This window comes from Eubalaena glacialis, chromosome 10, assembly GCF_028564815.1.
Source record: "Eubalaena glacialis isolate mEubGla1 chromosome 10, mEubGla1.1.hap2.+ XY, whole genome shotgun sequence".
NCBI classification, from domain to species: Eukaryota; Metazoa; Chordata; class Mammalia; order Artiodactyla; family Balaenidae; genus Eubalaena; species Eubalaena glacialis.
Window position 1 is genome coordinate 114,507,484 of NC_083725.1, and position 18,220 is coordinate 114,525,703.

General features: G+C 57.4%; 2 protein-coding genes across 6 annotated transcripts; one reads left to right on the top strand and one right to left on the bottom strand.

Moving 5' to 3' along the window:
- Positions 1-1,442: 1,442 nt before the first annotated feature.
- Positions 1,443-12,211, bottom strand: BAD (BCL2 associated agonist of cell death). 4 transcript variants are annotated; one of them, XM_061201960.1, is made up of 4 exons: positions 12,125-12,211; positions 11,650-11,844; positions 2,579-2,772; positions 1,443-1,951 (listed from the first exon to the last, which is right to left on the bottom strand). In XM_061201960.1, the coding sequence occupies exons 2-4, from the start codon at positions 11,834-11,836 to the stop codon at positions 1,826-1,828; spliced, it is 507 nt and encodes a 168-aa protein (XP_061057943.1). In that variant the 5' UTR covers positions 11,837-11,844; positions 12,125-12,211; the 3' UTR covers positions 1,443-1,825. The 4 variants fall into 4 exon arrangements, with proteins under 4 accessions (XP_061057943.1, XP_061057941.1, XP_061057945.1 ...); XM_061201958.1 differs by having other exon boundaries at positions 12,078-12,164; XM_061201962.1 differs by lacking the exon at positions 12,125-12,211 and adding an exon at positions 12,023-12,108.
- Positions 12,212-12,323: 112 nt separating this feature from the next.
- Positions 12,324-16,689, top strand: GPR137 (G protein-coupled receptor 137). 2 transcript variants are annotated; one of them, XM_061201957.1, is made up of 8 exons: positions 12,324-12,839; positions 13,896-14,295; positions 14,379-14,428; positions 15,156-15,381; positions 15,496-15,645; positions 15,771-15,899; positions 16,011-16,126; positions 16,419-16,689. In XM_061201957.1, exons 2-8 carry the CDS (start codon positions 13,939-13,941, stop codon positions 16,576-16,578), a joined length of 1,188 nt encoding a protein of 395 aa, XP_061057940.1. In that variant the 5' UTR covers positions 12,324-12,839; positions 13,896-13,938; the 3' UTR covers positions 16,579-16,689. The 2 variants fall into 2 exon arrangements, with proteins under 2 accessions (XP_061057940.1, XP_061057939.1); XM_061201956.1 differs by having other exon boundaries at positions 13,924-14,295.
- The last annotated feature ends 1,531 nt before the right edge of the window (positions 16,690-18,220 follow it).

The window sequence follows — 18,220 nt, forward strand, 5'->3', positions numbered from 1 at the left end:
AAGTCAAGACGTCCTGACCTGGAGGCAGGGTGGGCCTGGACCCTCTATGGCAGACTGTCTTCGGCCAGCCTGGAGGACCTGCTCCATGCCTCCCCCTCCTGCCCTGGGACAGCGTGGAGTGGCAGAGACCCCGCAGCGAGGGTGCGGCTGGGTTCTGCAGCAGGGTCAGGCTGGCACTTCTTCAAGGCCTCTCCCAGCTTCCTGGCGCTTCCCGGGCTGCCTCCCTCCTCCAGAGGAAGGCAGCCTCTTATCTGAGCTTATCTCCTGCCAATTGAGTGTTTTCTTTCTTTGTTTTTGCTGCAACCTCAGGCAAACAGATGGGGTGGGGAGGCCAGAGAAACAGGATTTCCAGAGCGGGGTCTTCCCAGGGCTGGGAACCTCTGCCTTGGGCCCTGCTCCCTTAGGGTCAGTATCATTGCCCGGGCCTTCCCTGCTTCTGTGGTCAGGTCTGGTCCTAGCCCCAAAACTGCCCCGTCCAGGCCCCTGAGCAGCTGACTCCCATTTTCCTGACTCCACACATAAACACTACACGTCAGTCCACAGGTCCTCAAAGACCGGGCTAAACTCCAAGCTCCTGGGCATGACATTCCGACCCTTGAGAAGCCTGGCCTCTGCAGCTCCCCCATCCTTCCAAGGGTTTACTGTTTCCTCCACTGGGAATGACAGCCCCCTCTCCCATCTCCTCAAGTCTCAGCTCTAGCTCACCTCTTCCCTGAAGCCGTCCCTGACTTTACCATGCCGGAGGGAGCCGCCCTCACCCCGCTTCCAGGCCCCTGTTATAGCACTGGCTGACAGTAACTCCACTGTGAGAGGCTGGCTTCCCCCTTGCCAGGAAGCTTGGGATAGCAGGGGCTGTGGCGTAATTCATCTCTGTGTACCTAGTACAAAGTGCTGGCTGGTCTGTAGGGGGCGCCAATAAATCTTTCTGAAATTGAGCTCTGAGCTCTGCTCCCAGGTCCTGGTGAAGCTTCTCGGGTTCCCTAGCGATCACTCTACTCACAGCCCTGGGCCGAGCGTTTCACCCCCTCCCCCGCCCTACGCGTCCAGCCAGTTCCCTGAGGAGCGCTGGCCCCAGGCCGGCCACACAGTAGCTGCTCAAAAGGACTGACCCAAATAGGAACAAATGACCCTCCCTGGGGGACTGCGGCACGGTTTGCAGTGCGTGGAATTCCGGCGGCCAGCCGAGCTGCAGTTCCCAATTACCATATTAGAGATAAGGACCTGGACGTCCCCGAGGTCCGGTCGCGCTCCGCTTCCCGGAGGCCAAGCAGCCGTGGCTCTGCTCGCCGCCTCAACCCCTCTCTGATCTCGGTCCCATGATGTCACTCAGAAACAGCCTCAGTTTCCCTTATATATAAAACGGGGGCATCTTTTGAAACTCTGTCAGTGCTACCGCTCCCCCTGCCCGCGAAGCCCCAAGCGACGGACATAGGAGACTCCACGGCACAGACGCGGGCTTTATTAGCACATTTCTAGCGAGCATCGGCCCGCAGCGTTACCGCGGAGGAAAGGGTTCTGGCGAAGTAAGGGTTAATGCCGGCTCGCAACTGGCGCAGGCGACTGTGGTAGCCCAGCGCCGGGGGCGGGGTCACAGGGCCAGTTCCAGCACCTAAGGGCGGAAAAACTTCAAAACTTCCGATGGGGGCCGAGCCCCTCCGCGGTCCTCGCACACACCGGAAGGGAATTGGGCTCTGGGTCAGACCGCCGCCTTCTGAAAGGGACGAAACTGAGCCTCCTTTTGCATAAGACCTGCAGAAAAGACTTCCGCCCACTCCCAAGATGGCCGCCAGCAACGGTTGGGAGATTCGGGATGCGGGACAGAAGGTCACTGGGAGGGGGCGGGGCCTCCTCTCCCCAAGTTCCGGTTCCACCAGGACTGAAGGAAGCGCGCCCAGCTGGGGCTTTGTCGCATCTGCGTCGCTGTGCCCGCGCTCTTCGGGCGAGGAAGTCCCTTCGTGGTGGGAGGAGGAAAGGGTTAAGTGAATTAGCTTATCCTGGCAGCTCGAGTCTGGCCCCTCCGCTTCCAGAATCCCACCGCCAAGTGAGATCCCGGGGGAGATAAAGACAATAGCTCCCAGCAGGCCCTGTACCGAGGGGTCTCCTGACTACTAAGCATGAGATCGCTTGGGCCCTTAGGAATGGACTGGTTAGATCCCAGACCCTCCATGCCGGGGGCGGGAAGAGAGGATGCCTAGGACCCTGTAAGCGCCAGAGCTGGAGATCTAGAACCTGGAAGACGGGGCCGTAATTCGAAAATTAAAGAAGGGGTTCCGAAATTGAGGTCCAGGAACCCGGATATCCGAAAGGGGTCGGTCAGGAGCACAGATGCCAGCATGCCCCGCGCTCAAAGGATTTGGGGAACCCAGGAGCCTTGGCCTTCCGGAGCGGGGTCTGGGTTACAGATCCCGAAACGCCCTGGGACTCGGGAAAGGACAGGCTGGAGGGAGGAGTCCCGAGACCGCAAATCCCGACATGCAGTGGCACTCGAATGGGACAGCCCAGTGGGAGGAGCCCCAGGAGTATAGGTCCCGGCATGCTCCGGGACTACGGTGCCTCGCGCGCCCCGGCCAGAGCTCACCTTGAAGGAGCCGTGGAACTCGTCGCTCATCCTCCGGAGCTCGCGGCCATATCGTTGTGCAGCCCAGAGGTTGGGGGGCGCCGAGCGCGAACGGCCCCGGAAGGGGCTGGGCTCCTCCTCCTCCGTCCCTTCTTCATCCTCCGTCCCCGCGGAGTAGGAGCTGTGGCGACTCCGGGTCTCCACAGCCCCAGTGCCTGCAGAGAAGGTCAGGGGGTAGGGACGACGTGAATCTCAATTCCTCTGTGCCCCCAGCCCTGCCGAAGCCCTCAGCATTAGCTCCGTCGGCCCGCTGTGGTCTTTGCGTGCACATCACTCTACCTCTCAGAGCCCCAGTTCCCTCCTAAAGGAAGCTCATGGGGCTTTTGTGAAGATTCGAATTAACTTCTCCTTAATCCCACAAATCTTAATTGAGCCCCAACAATGGGCCAGGCCCTTAGTGTATAAAATGACTTTTCTCTGTGCCTGGCACAAAATAAGGGCATAAGAACTAGTAGTTAGAGCTGCGAGTGCGAGACGCTGGGGCTTCCCAGCAACCCCCTGGGCCGGTAGCTCTTTCCTCAGCTCCATTCCCCCGCAGAGGAAACCAGCCCCCTGGACGAGGAGGTCGCCCCAGCCAGGCGACCTGCAGCTGACCTGCTGGGATCCATTTGTTTCACTGTTGTGGCCTACAGGAGACCTTGGGCCCCCAGAGAACAAGAGCCTGTCAGCAGCGTGTCTGTACCTCTCACAGCACCCACTTTGGAGAAATTGTCCAGAAAGATCTGTTGACTTTAGGTAATACTTAGGGAGCACTTACTGTGTGCTAGTAGGCCCTGGGCATTACTTCATTATTCTCCTAACCATCCTGGGAGGTGAGTACTAACATTGCTTCCACTTTGCAGATGAGAAGACAGAGGCTTAAGCGAGGTTAAGACTTGCCCAGGGTCACACAGCTGTGAAGCTCTGAGGCTAGAAGTCCCTAGAGGTTTGTTGGAATCCCGAGTCCAATGATTATCCATTGAGCTACACTTCTTCCCTTGTCCAACTGCCCTTCAACTCCCTGAGCCTGTGTCCTCACCTCTCTGTGGGGATAAACCTAGTTCTTACTACCAGTGACTGCATAAGGGTCACATAAAGCACGGGAAAGTGCTTTGTAAGCTGAAAGGGCGTGATGGATCATTATGCAAAGAGGTGTGTCCTGAGTTTGTCTGACCTTTGTACTGTGTGCCATCCCCCCAACTCCTGCCAACCCCACCCCCATACGCAGTCCAGCAAAGACCTAGAACACTCCCAGGAGCAAAAATCCAGAGCTAAGCATAGAGTGAAAGACAGGCATGGAAGAAGTGCAGGGGACCAGCGTCCACAGGGAGGCGTTTTGGAGAAAGTAAGATCTAGACCAGGTCTTGAAGCCAGGGGTAACTGTCTCATCCTCCCCCAAAAGGCCTGTGGGTCAGCTCCAGGGCTGCTGGGGCTCCAAGGGTCCCATCTCCAGACACATGGCTGAGAAAGCCAAAAAGGGAAGAGGGAGCTGGATCCAGAAAGGCCTAGGCTAAGCGGGTGATCAGAGCTTCCTGGGCTTCACCAAAGCCTGAGGTCAGGTAGGTAGGGAGACCATAAAGCCTTTGAGGAATGAGTTGGCAGTGGGGAACGGGCAGCTAAATCAGCAGTCGGGATTGGGGGTGGGGGCTAAGGAGCCGAGAGCAGCAAGACCCCTGATGAGAACAGGCCCATCTGCAGAGCGCTGACCAGTTCCGTGGGGCGTGGGCAGCAGGGCCGGGTCCCCACCACCACCTGCCTGCTTTGTGACCTGGGGCCTTTAATCCCTTGGGGCCTCAGTGTAGTCCTCTGTGAAATGGACCCCAGACCCCAGGACCTCCACGAGAACAAATGACACAGGGAGAGCACCCTATTCTGCATTTTGCATGTCCTGAAGGCTCCCAGCTTCCCAGTGAGGCAGAGGCCAAGTTCTCCCTATTTTACACATGAGGAAGTAGAAGCACATAGAGGTTAGGAACTGGCCCAGAGTCGCACAGCTGGTACACCCTGCCCGGTCACTTAAATGCTCAGGAACCATCAGCTATTATTTTCCTTTACCAGCACTAAGAATCCACACACCTCCACACTTGACAGATGCAAGGCCCAGGGGTCAGAAGATGAGTGATTGGCAGGTGGGCACTTGGTTTGGGCACTGCACCCTTGCCTAGGAATCAGAACAAGCAGAAGAGCACTCGCTGTGTCAGGTTGGAAGTGTGCTTCATGTGTATCAATTCCTTACGTCCTCATCACATCCTATGAAGGAGGTTACTCCCTGTTCCCATTTTACAGAGGAGAAAACTAAGGCACAGAGAGGGTAAGTAACTTGCCCAAGGTCACACAGCTAGTAGATGGCAGAGCTGGGATTCCAACCCAACCATTCTGGCTCCTGTGCCTGTGTGCTTCACTCTCATGCCCCCGGCTCCCCCCAGCAGCACCATGGGCCACCTTGGGGGCTCAGGTCTGGGAAGGCACCCCTGGTCCTTCTGTAAGTGCCAGCTCTACCAGGGGCCTACCCTAAGGAGTGGGGATTTTTACCAAAGCCATGGATTTAGCAACGCTAAGCCAGCCATTGTCAAAATGACACTCCTAAGTATAAACTGAACATTTAGGTGTCCTTCTGTTTACTAGAAAAAAACCTGAGGGATTTTCTGTGAACTCCCTGGGGGCAGTGGATATGCCCCTCCCACCCTATGCATCCAACCTTCAATCAGCTCTCACCCCTACATGCCCTGGGGCAGGGCAGAGGTGGCCTCTCCCAGTCTGGGGAAGGTAAGGGTGAGGGAGGGAGCGTGGCTCCTGTCTGGTTGTGAGCATGGGTGGGTGCCCAGGCCTGCCCACTCACACCATCCTTCTAGAGAGCCTGCCTGGGGCTGGGGTGGGGAATTGGGAGGGGCCTAGGGCTGGAGGTGCCCCGAGGCCCACCCCAGGCTTTAAGTTCTTTACCCATTGGGCTTCTGGGTACGTGCATGGGGCTGGACACATCCATGTTCATGCTTCTGTGAACATCCTTGCACACTTCATTAAAACGGTGTTCCAGACAGTTCGAGGCAGTGAGGCTTTGCCATCAGGCAGGGCTGGGTTTGGATCCTGCTCTACCACACGTGGGTGGTTCACTTACTGCTCGCCCCCAGCAGGAGAGCAGCGTGGCATTCCTCCCTGAGCAGGCGCGCTGCCTGTCGTGTCTTGGCCCAGGCTTCCTGTGTCCCCAAAGCCGTTTGGGGTACAAAAGCCCCTTACTGTCCTGTAGAGAACATACCCCCACCTTGCTCAGAGCTGAGGAAATCAGAAAACACTAAAGCAGAGGCTGGCAAATGTTTTCTGTAAAGGGCCATATAGTAAATATTTTGGGCATTGCAGGCCACACAGTCTCTGTCACAACTACTCAACGTTGCAGAAGCCAGAAACAATGTGTACATGGCTGTGCATTGCTGTATTCCACCAAAATTGTATTTGGGACACTGAAATAAAATATTATTCTACTTTGGGACTTCCCCGGTGGCACAGTGGTTAAGAATCCACCTGCCAATGCAGGGGACACGGGTTCGAGCCCTGGTCCAGGAAGATCCCACATGCCGCGGAGCAACTAAGCCCATGCGCCACAACTACTGAGCCCATGTGCCACAGCTACTGAAGCCCGCGCGCCTAGGGCCCGTGCTCCGCAACAAGAGAAGCCACCGCAATGAGAAGCCCGTGCAACAGCGAAGAGTAGCCCCCGCTCACCGCAACTAGAGAAAGCCCGCGCACAGCAACAAAGACCTAATACAGCCAAAAAAAAAAAAAAACCTTCAGTGGCTCCCCATTGCCTATGAGATAAACTCCAAACTCCTGGGCATGGCCTTCGAGGCCCTTACATTATGGTTCTAACCTACACTTCCTTGTCTGCCATCAGAGGGGCATTGGTTATTCATGTCTCTTATCCCCTCTGAATGAACAGCAGTCCCCAGGTCTCCTCAGGGCCTGGGCCAACTCGCTGTAACAACAACAACTGCAGTAATAGTAAGAACAGCAAACCCTCCTCTGTGCTAGGCACTGTTTCTAAGCACTTTTCCTACACTAATGCATCAGATTCTCACAACAACCTTATGAGGTGGGACTAGTTCTATTCCCATTTTACGGACAAGAAAACTGAGGCACCCAATGTTCATCACAACCTAAGTGTCCATTGACGATGAATGGATAGAGAAGATGTGGTATATATATACAATGGAATATTACTCAGCCATAAAAAAGAATGAAATAATGCCATTTGTAGCAACATGGATGGACCTAGAGATTACCATAGTAAGTGAAGTCAGAGGAAGAAAATATCACATGGTATCACTCATGTGAAATCTAAAAAAATGATACAAATGAACTTACTTACAAAACAGAAATAGACTCACAGACATAGAAAACAAACTTACGGTTACCAAAGGGGAAAGGAGGTGGGAAGGGATAAATTAGGATTTGGGGATATATTTTTCTTTTTGGCCGTACCACGCTCGGCTTGTGGGATCTTAGTTCCCCGATCAGGGATCAAACCTGGGCCATGGCAGTGAAAGCGCTTGAGTGCTAACCACTGGACTGCCAGGGGATTCCCAGGACTTTGGGATTAACAGATACATACTACTATACATAAAACAGATAAACAACAAGGATTTACTGTATAGCACTGGGAACTATATTCAATATCTTGTAATAACCTATAATGGAAAAGAATCTGAACAGGAATATATATATGTATACGTATGTATAACTGAATCACTTTGCTGTATACCTGAAACTAACACATCATTGTAAATCGACTATACTTCAATTTTAAAAAAAGGAAAAACAAAGAAAACTGAGGCAGAGTGAGTTAAGTAACCTGCTCAAGCTCAACCTACCAATAGAGGGGAGAGCTGAGTTTGAACCCTGCAGTCTGGCCCAGGGCCTGGCACTGGGCTGCTTCTCCAACTGCATGTCCTTCCTCCCCTCTCCATCATTCACGCACCAGCCGCCCCAGGCACCAGGCTATGCAATGGAGCTGTCACAGCACACAAGGTGGCCACAGGCCTGCCCTGGGGACACACGCAGTCCACTACAGCAGGGGTGTGGAGGCAGGGAATATGAAGAGTGACAGGACCCTGCCCATCTGGAGGGGGCAGTGGCCCTGTGGCTCTGGCAGGTCACTGGCACTTGCGGATCTTTTATGGAAAAATCACTTGCTTTTTAGACATCGAAAACTAAGTCAAAAGTTTAAGGATGGGCTTCCCTGGTGGCGCAGTGGTTAAGAATCCGCCTGCCAATGCAGGGGACACGGGTTCGAGCCCTGGTCAGGGAAGATCCCACACGCCGCGGAGCAACTAAGCCTGTGAGCCACAACGACTGAACCTGCGCTCTAGATCCCGTGAGCCACAACTACTGAGCCCACGAGCCACAACTACTGAATCCCACGCCTAGAGCCCGTGCTTCACAATAAGAGAAGAAGCCACCGCAATGAGAAGCCTGCGCACCGCAACGAAGAGTAGCCCCCGCTCGCTCGCCGCAACTAGAGAAAGCCTGCGCGCAGCAACAAAGACTCAATGCTGCCAAAAATTAATTAATTAATTAAAAAAAAAAAGTTTAAGGAATCCAGTGCAGTCCTCTTACATGGTGGCTACTTTCTCCCCTGCAGGCCTCATGGCTGGACCTGGAGCTGGGATAGTCATCCCCTTGACTTATTGCTGCTTCAGAACATTCTCACTCCCTCCTCCCCAAATCTTGTTTCTTGGGCTGTGCCACCCTTCCCGCTCTGGGCCTCAAGCACCCACCGCCCACAGGGTGGGCCCCTCGTGGGTGCAGGAGATTACTGGAGCTCCCTGCCGGTCTCTCCCCAGCCACTCCCTTAGCCGCTCGTGTCTTCATTCATTCACAGCACCGAAGTGGTCCTTCCCAGCTCCCTGCCTTGGCACCCCAACTCTAATGATGCTGGGACTCCTCACACTTGGCCAGCTTACACTGCACACGAGCTAAGCCCCCAGCCACCTCTCTCACTGGGCTGAGACCAGCACAGGTCTGGTTAAGGCCAACTCCCTGCCAGTTCCCACAGGCAGCCGACTGGCCAGTGGGGCTGGAGGAAAGCACAGCCGTGCCACCTCAGTTCAAATTCACGGTCACGAGACCCAGTGGCACCCTAGATGTTGCCCAGCACAACTTCCACACTCCATCCTCTAGGCCAAGACAACCACTTCCAACCTGCTCCTCTCTCCCCCTCAGCCCCCATCCCTCTCCCCACCCTCACTCCTGGCTCAAGACCTGGCTTCCTTTTACCAAGAAACTGGAAGCACCCACGAGAGAGACTTCTACTAGTTCCCACGAGGTATCTCCCCCTGCCCTCCACTGCTCTTAGCTGAGCCGCCCCTCCCCTGCACACCAGACTGCTCTCTCCTACTCAAGGACACCTCTCCAGCAAGCTTCCCTTCTCTTCTGCATCCTCCAGTATTTTCCTCACTCCTGGATTACTCCATCAGCTTATAAACATGCTCTTTTGGGAATTCCCTGGCGGTCCAGTGGTTAAGACTCCATGCTTCCACTGTAGGGGGCATGGGTTCCATCCCTGGTTGGGGAACTAAGATCCCACAAGCCGTGCAGCATGGGCCCCCCCCCCAAAAATGCTCTTTTCTTTTCCCTTTCTATCGTAAAAGACATAATAAAATAACCCTTCCTTGACTCTCCTTGGGCCTTCAGCTGCCACCCGCTCCTCTGTTCCTCTTTGCCAGAGCTCAGCTGCCAAGAGGGGGTGGGCTCTCCTTTCTACCTCCACTTCTCTTCCTATCAACCCTCCCCACTTGCCACCCAAGCTGCACTGGCCCTGTGTCGAGTCCAGTGCTCCGCTCCCAGTCCTCCTCCAGCGGCCCTGGAAGGAGCCTCATGGGTTCAGCTCTCCCTTTCCTTACCAGACAGCTCCCTCCTTCTCAGACCCCAGTGCTGACTCCTCCTCTCCTGCTGCCCTCTGCAGGCTGGATCCCCAGGCTCAGTCCAGGTCCTCCCCTGTCTACACTGGCTCCCAGGGCCCACAGAACACTACATCAGCGACTGCCAACTACGTGTATCTATCCCTACTAGAAGTCTCCACCTGGATGCCCAAAAGGCACTTCTAACCTGCTCTGGACCAAACAGGGCTCCTAATCTCACCCCACGCCATCTCAGTTCCATCTCAGTTAAGAGCCACTCCATCCTTCCAGGTGCCCAGGCCAGATCCCTTGCAGCCATCTTCTCTGTGCCTCATACCCCACATCTGTCCGCCAGCAAATCAGGCCAGCTGTACCTTCAAGAGAAACCCAGAGTCCAGCTACTTACCACTTCCACCGCCACCATCCTGGCACAGGCCACCATCCTCCCCTGTGGCACCGCCCCTGCCTCTGCCCATTGCAGACCCGGCTCAACACAGGGGCCCTGGTGATTCTCTCGAGGTCCAAATCAGATCAAAGCCCTCCAGGTTTTCACTCAAAGTGAAAGCCAGAGTCCTTACCTGGGCCTTCAAGGCCCTGCCCATCGGCCCCTCCTCCTCCCTTAACTCTTGATGAGTCTCCAACCCCCCTCCCCTCACTGGCCTGAACTGTGTCCTGCCCTCAGGGCCTTTGCATGTGCCCTTCCCTCCGCCTGCAGGTCTCTGCCTGCATCTGTCTTCCCAGAGACCTCTGCCTGGCTCACCCCTCATGGATTCTAGCCTTTGCTGAAATGTTGCTTCTTACCAAGGCCCACCCTGACCACCTCAGTTAAAATCACTCCCCCGGCCCCCCAGTACTCTGGATTCCAATGAGAAAGTCAAGAGTGTGTCATGTAGTGCATCATCTTCTAACGCATTATATCACTCACTACTTTGTTTCTTTGTTTATGGCTTGTCTCCCCCCACCTACTAGAATGTGGGCAACCACAAGGGCAAGGGTTTCTCTCTTCTGGTCACTGATGAACCCCTGGCAGCTGGAACATACATTCAGCACTTGACACAGAAGATGGGAAGGGACAGCCAGGTGGGGGGGTGGGTAGAAAGCTGTTTCAAGCAGAAAAACAGCAAGTGCAAAAATCTGGAAGTTAAAGAAAGCCTTCGGAGTTCAGTGTGACAGACAGCGGGCTAGGGAGGGTTTTTTGTTTTGTTTTGTTTTTTGTTTTAGAGATTATATACCTGACTAATAACTGAATACCAACCTTTTTGTTTGTTTGTTTGTTTCTTTTTTTTTGGCTGCACCGCGTGGCTTGCAGGATCCTAGTTCCCTGACCAGGGATTGAACCCGGGTCCTAGGTAGTGAAAGCGCTGAGTCCTAACCAATGGACTGCCAGGGAATTCCCTGGGGAGGGGGTCTTAATAAGCCTTTCTGCTCCTGAAAATGGGAGGGCGTCAATTCGGCTTCTGCAGGCGAGGGACATGAGTTTTGTTTTCAGAAGATCTCTGTGGTTGTTCCAGGTGCCAAGGCTTGTGCTGGGCACTGGGGAGGTGGGGACTACAGAGAAATGGCCACTGCCCTCCAGGGCCCATCCTTCCATCTCAGCGCTGGGTCCCCCTGCGTAGGTGTGGAGGACAGCCGATGCTTCCCCAGCCCCACACAGACCCGCTGCCTGGTAGGGCTGTCTGCCTCTTGGGGTCACCTGGCAACTGGCAAGGACAGCCCACATGTGGGTGTGAGCCACAGGGCGGGAGAGAACACAGCTGGGGCTGGAAGGCTGGATCCCAGGATCTCAGGGAAAGTGCTAGCCTGGGGAAGGGCACCACCAAGTCTTCTAGCCCCAAGGAAACGCCAAGCAAGTGTGATCTAAGGCAAGTTGCCTCTCAGTGATTCTGTCCCGGCCCTAAGCTAAGAGCTACATACTTTGACCATTTACTAAGCACCAGCTCTATAATTAAGTGCTTCTTAGGTATTCCTGCTAATCATCCCCACAGCACTACAATGGTGGCGACTAATTGCTCTGTTTTACCGAGGAGGAAGCTGAGGCGCAGAGAGGTTAGGGACTTGCTCAAAGCCACCCAGTGAGTGTGGATGTGGCTGGGGTGCAGGGAGCTACTGGGCTGGAGGCCAGGTGGACAAGCAGGTGGTTGTTCTTGGGGCGGGGGTGCCTACCTCCATGGTGGCTGCTGCTGGCTGGCTGCCCCTGCTGGTGACCAGCTTCCCCCAGGAGGCCTGGGGTCGTTTGCCGGTGCTTGCTGGGACCTGGGGGCCTGTCCCCTGTGGGGCTGGGGCCCAGGCCCCTATCTGCAGGGCTGGAGTCTTCCTGCTCACTCTGCTCAAACTCTGGGATCTGGAACATGCTCTGGGCTGCGGGGGTAAGATGGTAGGCGGTTAGGGCACAGCTGGGGCTAACGGGGGCCGGCGGGGGGGGCGGGCGCAGGCATCCCTGGCTCCCTCTCCCACCTCAGAACCCCAGGTCCACCCTGCCTCCCAGGCCCCCAGCTGTCCGTTGAGTCTGGCCCAGCAGGAAGCTCAACCTACCCACCCAGGATCTAAATCTCCCAGAGCCCTGGGGCGGTAGAGCAGCCCCAGGCCCCTACCCAGGCCTCGGCCAGACCCGCCCGTGGTGACGGCACACAGGTCTCACCCCAAGCCCGATCTCGAGGACCCTGACCCGGGCCCGCCGCGTCCCTCTAGCACCGAGGGAGTCCGGCCCTAGTTGCCTGGGCAACGGGAACTGTCACCGACACGGCCCAATCAGCTCTCGAAATGTCACTAACTGGCCAGCAGGCGGGGCCACTACCGGCCCGGGCCCCGCCCACCACCTTCCTCCTGGGTCCCTTCTACGTCTCCGGATGCTCAGCTCCCGACTTCCATATGCCTTGGGCGTGTGTGGGAGCAGATGAGGGGTTCTTTGGGGTCCCCATCTGGGGGCCAGCTCCTGCTGACAAGTCCTTCAGGCCTTCTGGGCCTTAATTCCCACTCCTGTAAAATGGGGATAATGACACCTCCCTCAGGAGTCGGTGATCCTTGTAAACTGAGTGGTGATTACTGTGGGTGAAGGCACTTTGCAAAGCCGTAATTGAAGGTCAGCCGTCGGATGCAACTGTTGTTGTTGTTGTCACTGCTCCGTCTGAAGCGGGTGGCCGGCTCGGGAAGTCCCCCTCCCTCCTCCCCGCGGTGGAAACCTCGCACCGCCCGCATCAGGGGCGCCACTCCCTGCGCCAACTCGGGAGCACTCGAGATAAGCGAGGGAGCCTCCGCCCTGGCAGGATGACTGCCCCGGCGCAGAAGGGACAGGGGCCCCTATGAGGGTGACCATAGGACTCGCGGAGCCTCGCGCCTGGCAGACGGCGGGCCAGGTGAGCGGGAACCGCCGCCGCCCAGAGAGTGCGCGGGCCGGCTAGCGCGGGCTGCGGGGCCAGGCGGGTTAAGGCCCGGGGGCGGGCCCCGGAGGCCATCTTGGCTGAGGGCGGAAGTTTCGTTCAGAGACCGGCTGAAGGGAAGTCGTTACCGCCCCGGGTCGGGCGGCATGATCTCGATTTGAGGATGGGGAAGAGAAGCATGGGAACTGCCGGGCCCCCAAAGAAGCAAGGGCCGCTGGCCGGACGCGGCGCAGCCCGAGCGTCACCGCCGCTCGCCGCCTCTTGTAACCCCTGACGCCCGCCAGCGGCGCAAGTCGCGCCAATTCTCGAACGGTTCCGCGCCGGGCGCGGCGCGGTTCTGCGTAGCAGGGGCCGGACTCTGAGCAATTTGCGTAGCGAACGGCGGCCGCGCAGGCGCAGGAGGGGGCGGAGCAGCGGGAGCCGGGGAGCCGGAGCCCCGCGTCCCAGCGACCGGAGCCGGCTACCCCAGCGGCGGCCTGAGGACCCGGCGTCGGCCTCCTCCCGCCCCCCGCGGCTGGAGAGTAGACGCAGTGGGGGGTGGGGTGGGGGCAGCGTCCGGAATCCCGAGGACGGAAGGCAGAGGCCCTCCCCATCCGGATTGTTGGAGGGGAGAGAGTCCCCAGTTTGGGGAGGGGGAGAGCCAGGCGTTGAGCGTCCCCAGCAGCGGCCGCTACCCTGAGCAGACTGGCGTTGGCCGGCTCTCCCCCTCCTGCCAGGACGACTCCAGCGACCAAGGCCAGGGACCCCTCTTCTTCAGCCTCTGCACCTCCACCCCCCTCCCCACCCCCGGCTCTGAGGCTGGCCCAGAAAGCAGTGCTCCCCATCCCCCTCTGCCCTGGAGAGGAAAGGCTGTCCTTCCACACCCCTGAGTGAGGGACCCAGGTTGCCTGTGCCCCGCAAAGGCAAGGGTCCCTCTATTCAGGGGGGGAGGGCCTGGCCAGCCACAACTTCTTTCCCCCTGAGCTCCCCATCTGTGTCTCTGCACCCTACAACTCCCACCCCTCCGTATTTATTTCCCTGGCCCCCTGCCAGCCCCTCCATCTCTGTCTCCGGGATTCAGGCCTCCCTCCCTGACATGGAGAGTAACCTGTCTGGCCTGGTGCCTGCTGCTGGGCTGGTGCCTGCGCTGCCGCCCGCCGTGACCCTGGGGCTGACTGCGGCCTACACCACTCTGTATGCCCTGCTCTTCTTCTCCGTCTATGCCCAGCTCTGGCTGGTGCTCCTGTATGGGCACAAGCGTCTCAGCTATCAGACGGTGTTCCTGGCACTCTGTCTGCTCTGGGCTGCCTTGCGTACCACCCTCTTTTCCTTCTACTTTCGAGATACACCCCGAGCCAACCATCTGGGGCCACTGCCCTTCTGGCTTCTCTACTGCTGTCCTGTCTGCCTCCAGTTCTTCACACTGACGCTTATGAACCTCTACTTTGCCCAGGTAACCATGGTGACGGGTGGGGGTGGGCAGTGGGGTGGCAAGCCCCAAGGGCCCCAAAGAATGATGGGCATCTCTGCTCCCAGGTGGTGTTCAAGGCCAAGGCAAAGCGTCGGCCAGAGATGAGCCGAGGCTTGTAAGTACTCGGGACACTGGTGGGTTCAGCCTCCAGGTCAGGGGCAGGGAGAAGCCCGGTGTCCATTCCTTCCTCCCTGGTAGGTCTGAGGCGAGGACAGCCCAGAATATTTGTGAAAGGCTTGGAAGAGTTAGGCATCTGGTGCAGATGGCTCAGCAGAGGCGCATTGCATATGTGAAGGACAACTATAATAGAAACAGTTGAGATACTGTGAAGGGAGAGGGTACCAATGTCATCCATGATGGAGGAAGAGTTGGAGGCTCCAGCCCTTGGAAACTCCAAAGCCAAAGGGCACTTCTGGGTGACCTTGGGCAGTGATACTCTTGTCATTTGTATAACATCTCACAGTTTATTAAGAGCTTTCACAAACATCTTTAATTTTTACAACTTACCTGTGAAGCTGTTATTATCCCCATTTGAGAGGTGAAGACACTGAGGCCCAGCAAGGTAAAGCAACATGTTCAAGATCACATACCTGGCAGGAGGCACAGCCAGGGCTTAAACCCAGATTTCTGACTCCCAATCCAGTGCTCTTTCTGCTGTACCACAGCCGTCAGTCATCTTCTGAACTCTTTAGCTTCAGTTTCCTCGTCTGTAAAACTAGAGGAGCAGGGTTCAGACTGGATGACCTGAGGTTCTGATTGACACCGGGGTCTCCTGGGGGAGGCTGGGTGGGTGGGGAGCGCCAAGGGTGGTCTTCTGGGGCTGACCGTGCTGTGGGCCGCAGGCTGGCTGTCCGAGGGGCCTTCGTGGGGGCCTCGCTGCTCTTTCTGCTGGTGAATGTGCTGTGTGCAGTGCTGTCCCGCCGGCGCCGGGCACAGCCCTGGGCCCTCCTGCTGGTGCGCGTCCTGGTGAGCGACTCCCTGTTTGTTATCTGCGCACTCTCTCTTGCCGCCTGCCTCTGCCTTGTCGCCCGGCGGGCTCCCTCCACCAGCATCTACCTGGAGGCCAAGGTAGGGCCACAAGCGCTGATGCCTGGGTGTCCTTTGGGGTGTTTGGGGTCTTCAGAGTAGAGAGAAAGCTGGAACCTACCCTCCCTAAGGATCCTCTGTTGTCATCTGTGCCAGGGGACCAGTGTGTGCCAGGCAGCTGCGATGGGTGGCGCCATGGTTCTGCTCTATGCCAGCCGGGCCTGCTACAACCTGGCGGCCCTGGCCTTGGCCCCCCGGAGCCGGCTGGACGCCTTCGATTATGACTGGTACAACGTCTCTGATCAGGTGGGCATTCGGCACGTCTGCCGCCTCCTCAGTAGCTGTGGCTCTTGGCCCCAAGCTGGCCTGGGCCCTGTCTGGGTGCCCCATTGTCACGACTGCAGGTTGGCACAGCCCCTACCTCCCCACAGGCAGACCTGGTGAACGACCTGGGGAACAAAGGCTACCTGGTGTTTGGCCTCATCCTCTTTGTGTGGGAGCTGCTGCCCACCACCCTGCTGGTGGGCTTCTTCCGGGTGCACCGGCCCCCACAGGACCTGGTGAGGGCCAGTGGAGAGGGGCGGCACTGGGGGTACCTGGGCTGGGTTCTGGGGGTTGGGGGAGGGCAGTGGGGGGCAGGAGGAAGCATCAATGGCGGCTCCCTCCCCCAGAGCACCAGCCGCATCCTCAACGGGCAGGTCTTTGGCTCCCGTTCCTACTTCTTCGACCGGGCACACTGCGAGGATGAGGGCTGCTCCTGGGAGCACAGCCGGGGTGAGAGCACCAGGTAGGAGTCCCGGTTCCACCTCAGGACCCCTGGGCTCCCGGGTTGCCCCATTGAGCCATGGGGACTTACAGCTGGGCCTTCCCACACCCCCACCCGTGCCACGATCTGTACCAGGTGAGGTCCCCTCTGGTTTGCTATTGCTAAAGCCTCCACCTCTCTCTCCAAGATGAAGTTTGCCATAGTCAGAGAGGTCTGGGTCACTGGGCTCTTCTAGGTGTCTCTCCCTCCCCCAACTCTTGCGACTGTGGTCCTAGTGACTGCTGTGGGACTGAGCCTGTTTCTCTGCCTGCAGCATGTCAGGCAGCCTAGGCTCCAGCAGCTGGTACGGTGCCATCGGGCGGGAGCCAGGCTGGTGCGGGGGCAGCCAGACGCGGACCACTCCTCTGCTCTTCTCCCAGGTTCTGGGACCAGGCAGCCACCATCACAGTCTCTACTCTACCCCACAGACGTGATCCCCCTTCATCTCCCCCCCGAACACCCAGACCCCAGTCCCTCCCACCCCAGGCCCCTGTGCCAAGTTCATCTGCCGCTTCTTGCCCGGGATCCCGGGGGCTGTGGCTGCCTCTTTCCCAGGCCGGCTCCTTGCTACTCCTGTTGTAGTGAGCTTGCGCTGTCCCCTAGGATGGGGGGCATGGCCCTGGCTGCCAGATGCTCATAGCACCCTGGCATGATCTACCAGCTCTGCTTCTACACCAGAGCCAGCTACCTCTCCTGCGCCTGCCACTCAATAAACAGTGTCTGTGCCCCGAGTCTGTTCACTGTCTGTCAGTTGTCTGCTTGTGTTTCTCACACCGTTGCCTGTTTGGTCTAAGGCTGATCAGACACTGGCCCTTGAAGGGGGCTGCTGGGCTGGGCAGGGGCCATTTACCTCCCCCGAGGCTAGTGGGTAAGGAGACGGAGGAGCCTGCAGTCTGAGGGGAAGAGAGACCAGAAGGGCCTTGCTTCCACTCCAGTCCCCTCGCCGCTTGAATAATTTCTACCCTTTCCTCAAGATCTGCTTCAAATTTCACCTCCTTTATGAAGCCTACCATCTCCAGGTCAGGGAACAGTGTCCCCCCCCTCCCGGGTCCCTTGGCACAGTGATTGCATGGCTACTATGCCTCTTACCCTTAGTGGATAGGGATTTCTAGACACCCTGTTTCCCTGTCATTATGCCCAACCTGGCCTTCAGGTCCAGGAGTTAGTCCAAGGCCTGCGGAGGAGGAGTTGGCCAGTAACTGAGCAGCCCCCATCTCCCTAGCAGGTGTGGATTTGGCCAGATAGTTGGGCTGCCCCCACACAGTCTGCCTGGTGGTCCTGGGGGGCCTCTTCCCTGACTGCCCCTAATAGTGCAGTCACTGCCCACTGTAGTCACAGCCCTTACAGATCTGTCATCTGTCCCATGGCCAGGAGTCATTTATCAGAGGGTCTGTCTCCTGCCCATGTGTGTGGCCATTTGTTCCAGCTCCTTGGAGTTCCTGGGGCCTAGCACTGAGCCTATCTTGAAACCCTTCACCTGGGACTCTCCTGAGCAGCAGGCCTCAGGGCCTCCAGAGAGGGCATCTGAGACTCAGAGAATCAGCTCGAAACTGGACAATCACTTTTTTTGAAAGGAAAACTGCCAACATTTGTAGGGCACTTAATTGTGAGTGCCAGGCTCTGTTTTGAGCATTTACAAATACCAACCACTTTAATGCTCAGAACAGCAGCCTGAGGTGATAGTCATCCCTTTTCTGTTAAGTGGGGACTGGGAGGTGGGGGGAGTTTGGTAACCTGTCTAGGCCCCCTACTGGTAGAGGATGGTCAGCCTTAGAACCCATGCTTAAAACCACCCAAGTGAAGGCTGAGGCCCCCAGGCAAGAGGAGGGTCTTTGGCAAGATCAGAGTTGTAAAGAAATGGGTAAGAGCAGAGGGGAGCTGAGTTCCAGGACCTGCCAGGGCCCTGCTGTTCAGACAGTGGGGGAGGGAGTGCTGGCACCAGTTCCAGGCTGGGATGGGCATGGAAGTGAGGAACAAGGGATGGGGATGCAGGAGGTGCCCCACCTTGATTTCCCAGAGCTTGGTCCCAACCCTACCTTGGCCAATTCCAGATTGCCTCAGGGGATCCCCCACCCC

What these genes read in the sequence shown, in the direction of transcription:
- BAD (XM_061201960.1), bottom strand. Translation starts at nt 11,836, where the DNA reads ATGTTCCAGATCCCAGAGTTTGAGCAGAGTGAGCAGGAAGACTCCAGC. An exon ending in CAGCAGCAGCCACCATGGAG is followed by an intron (nt 2,773 to 11,649) that starts GTAGGCACCCCC and finishes CCTTCTCTGCAG; the next exon opens with GCACTGGGGCTGTGGAGACC. An exon ending in AGTTCCACGGCTCCTTCAAG is followed by an intron (nt 1,952 to 2,578) that starts GTGAGCTCTGGC and finishes CCCACCACGAAG; the next exon opens with GGACTTCCTCGCCCGAAGAG.
- GPR137 (XM_061201956.1), top strand. Translation starts at nt 12,786, where the DNA reads ATGAGGGTGACCATAGGACTCGCGGAGCCTCGCGCCTGGCAGACGGCG. An exon ending in CCAGAGATGAGCCGAGGCTT is followed by an intron (nt 14,429 to 15,155) that starts GTAAGTACTCGG and finishes TGTGGGCCGCAG; the next exon opens with GCTGGCTGTCCGAGGGGCCT. An exon ending in GCATCTACCTGGAGGCCAAG is followed by an intron (nt 15,382 to 15,495) that starts GTAGGGCCACAA and finishes CATCTGTGCCAG; the next exon opens with GGGACCAGTGTGTGCCAGGC.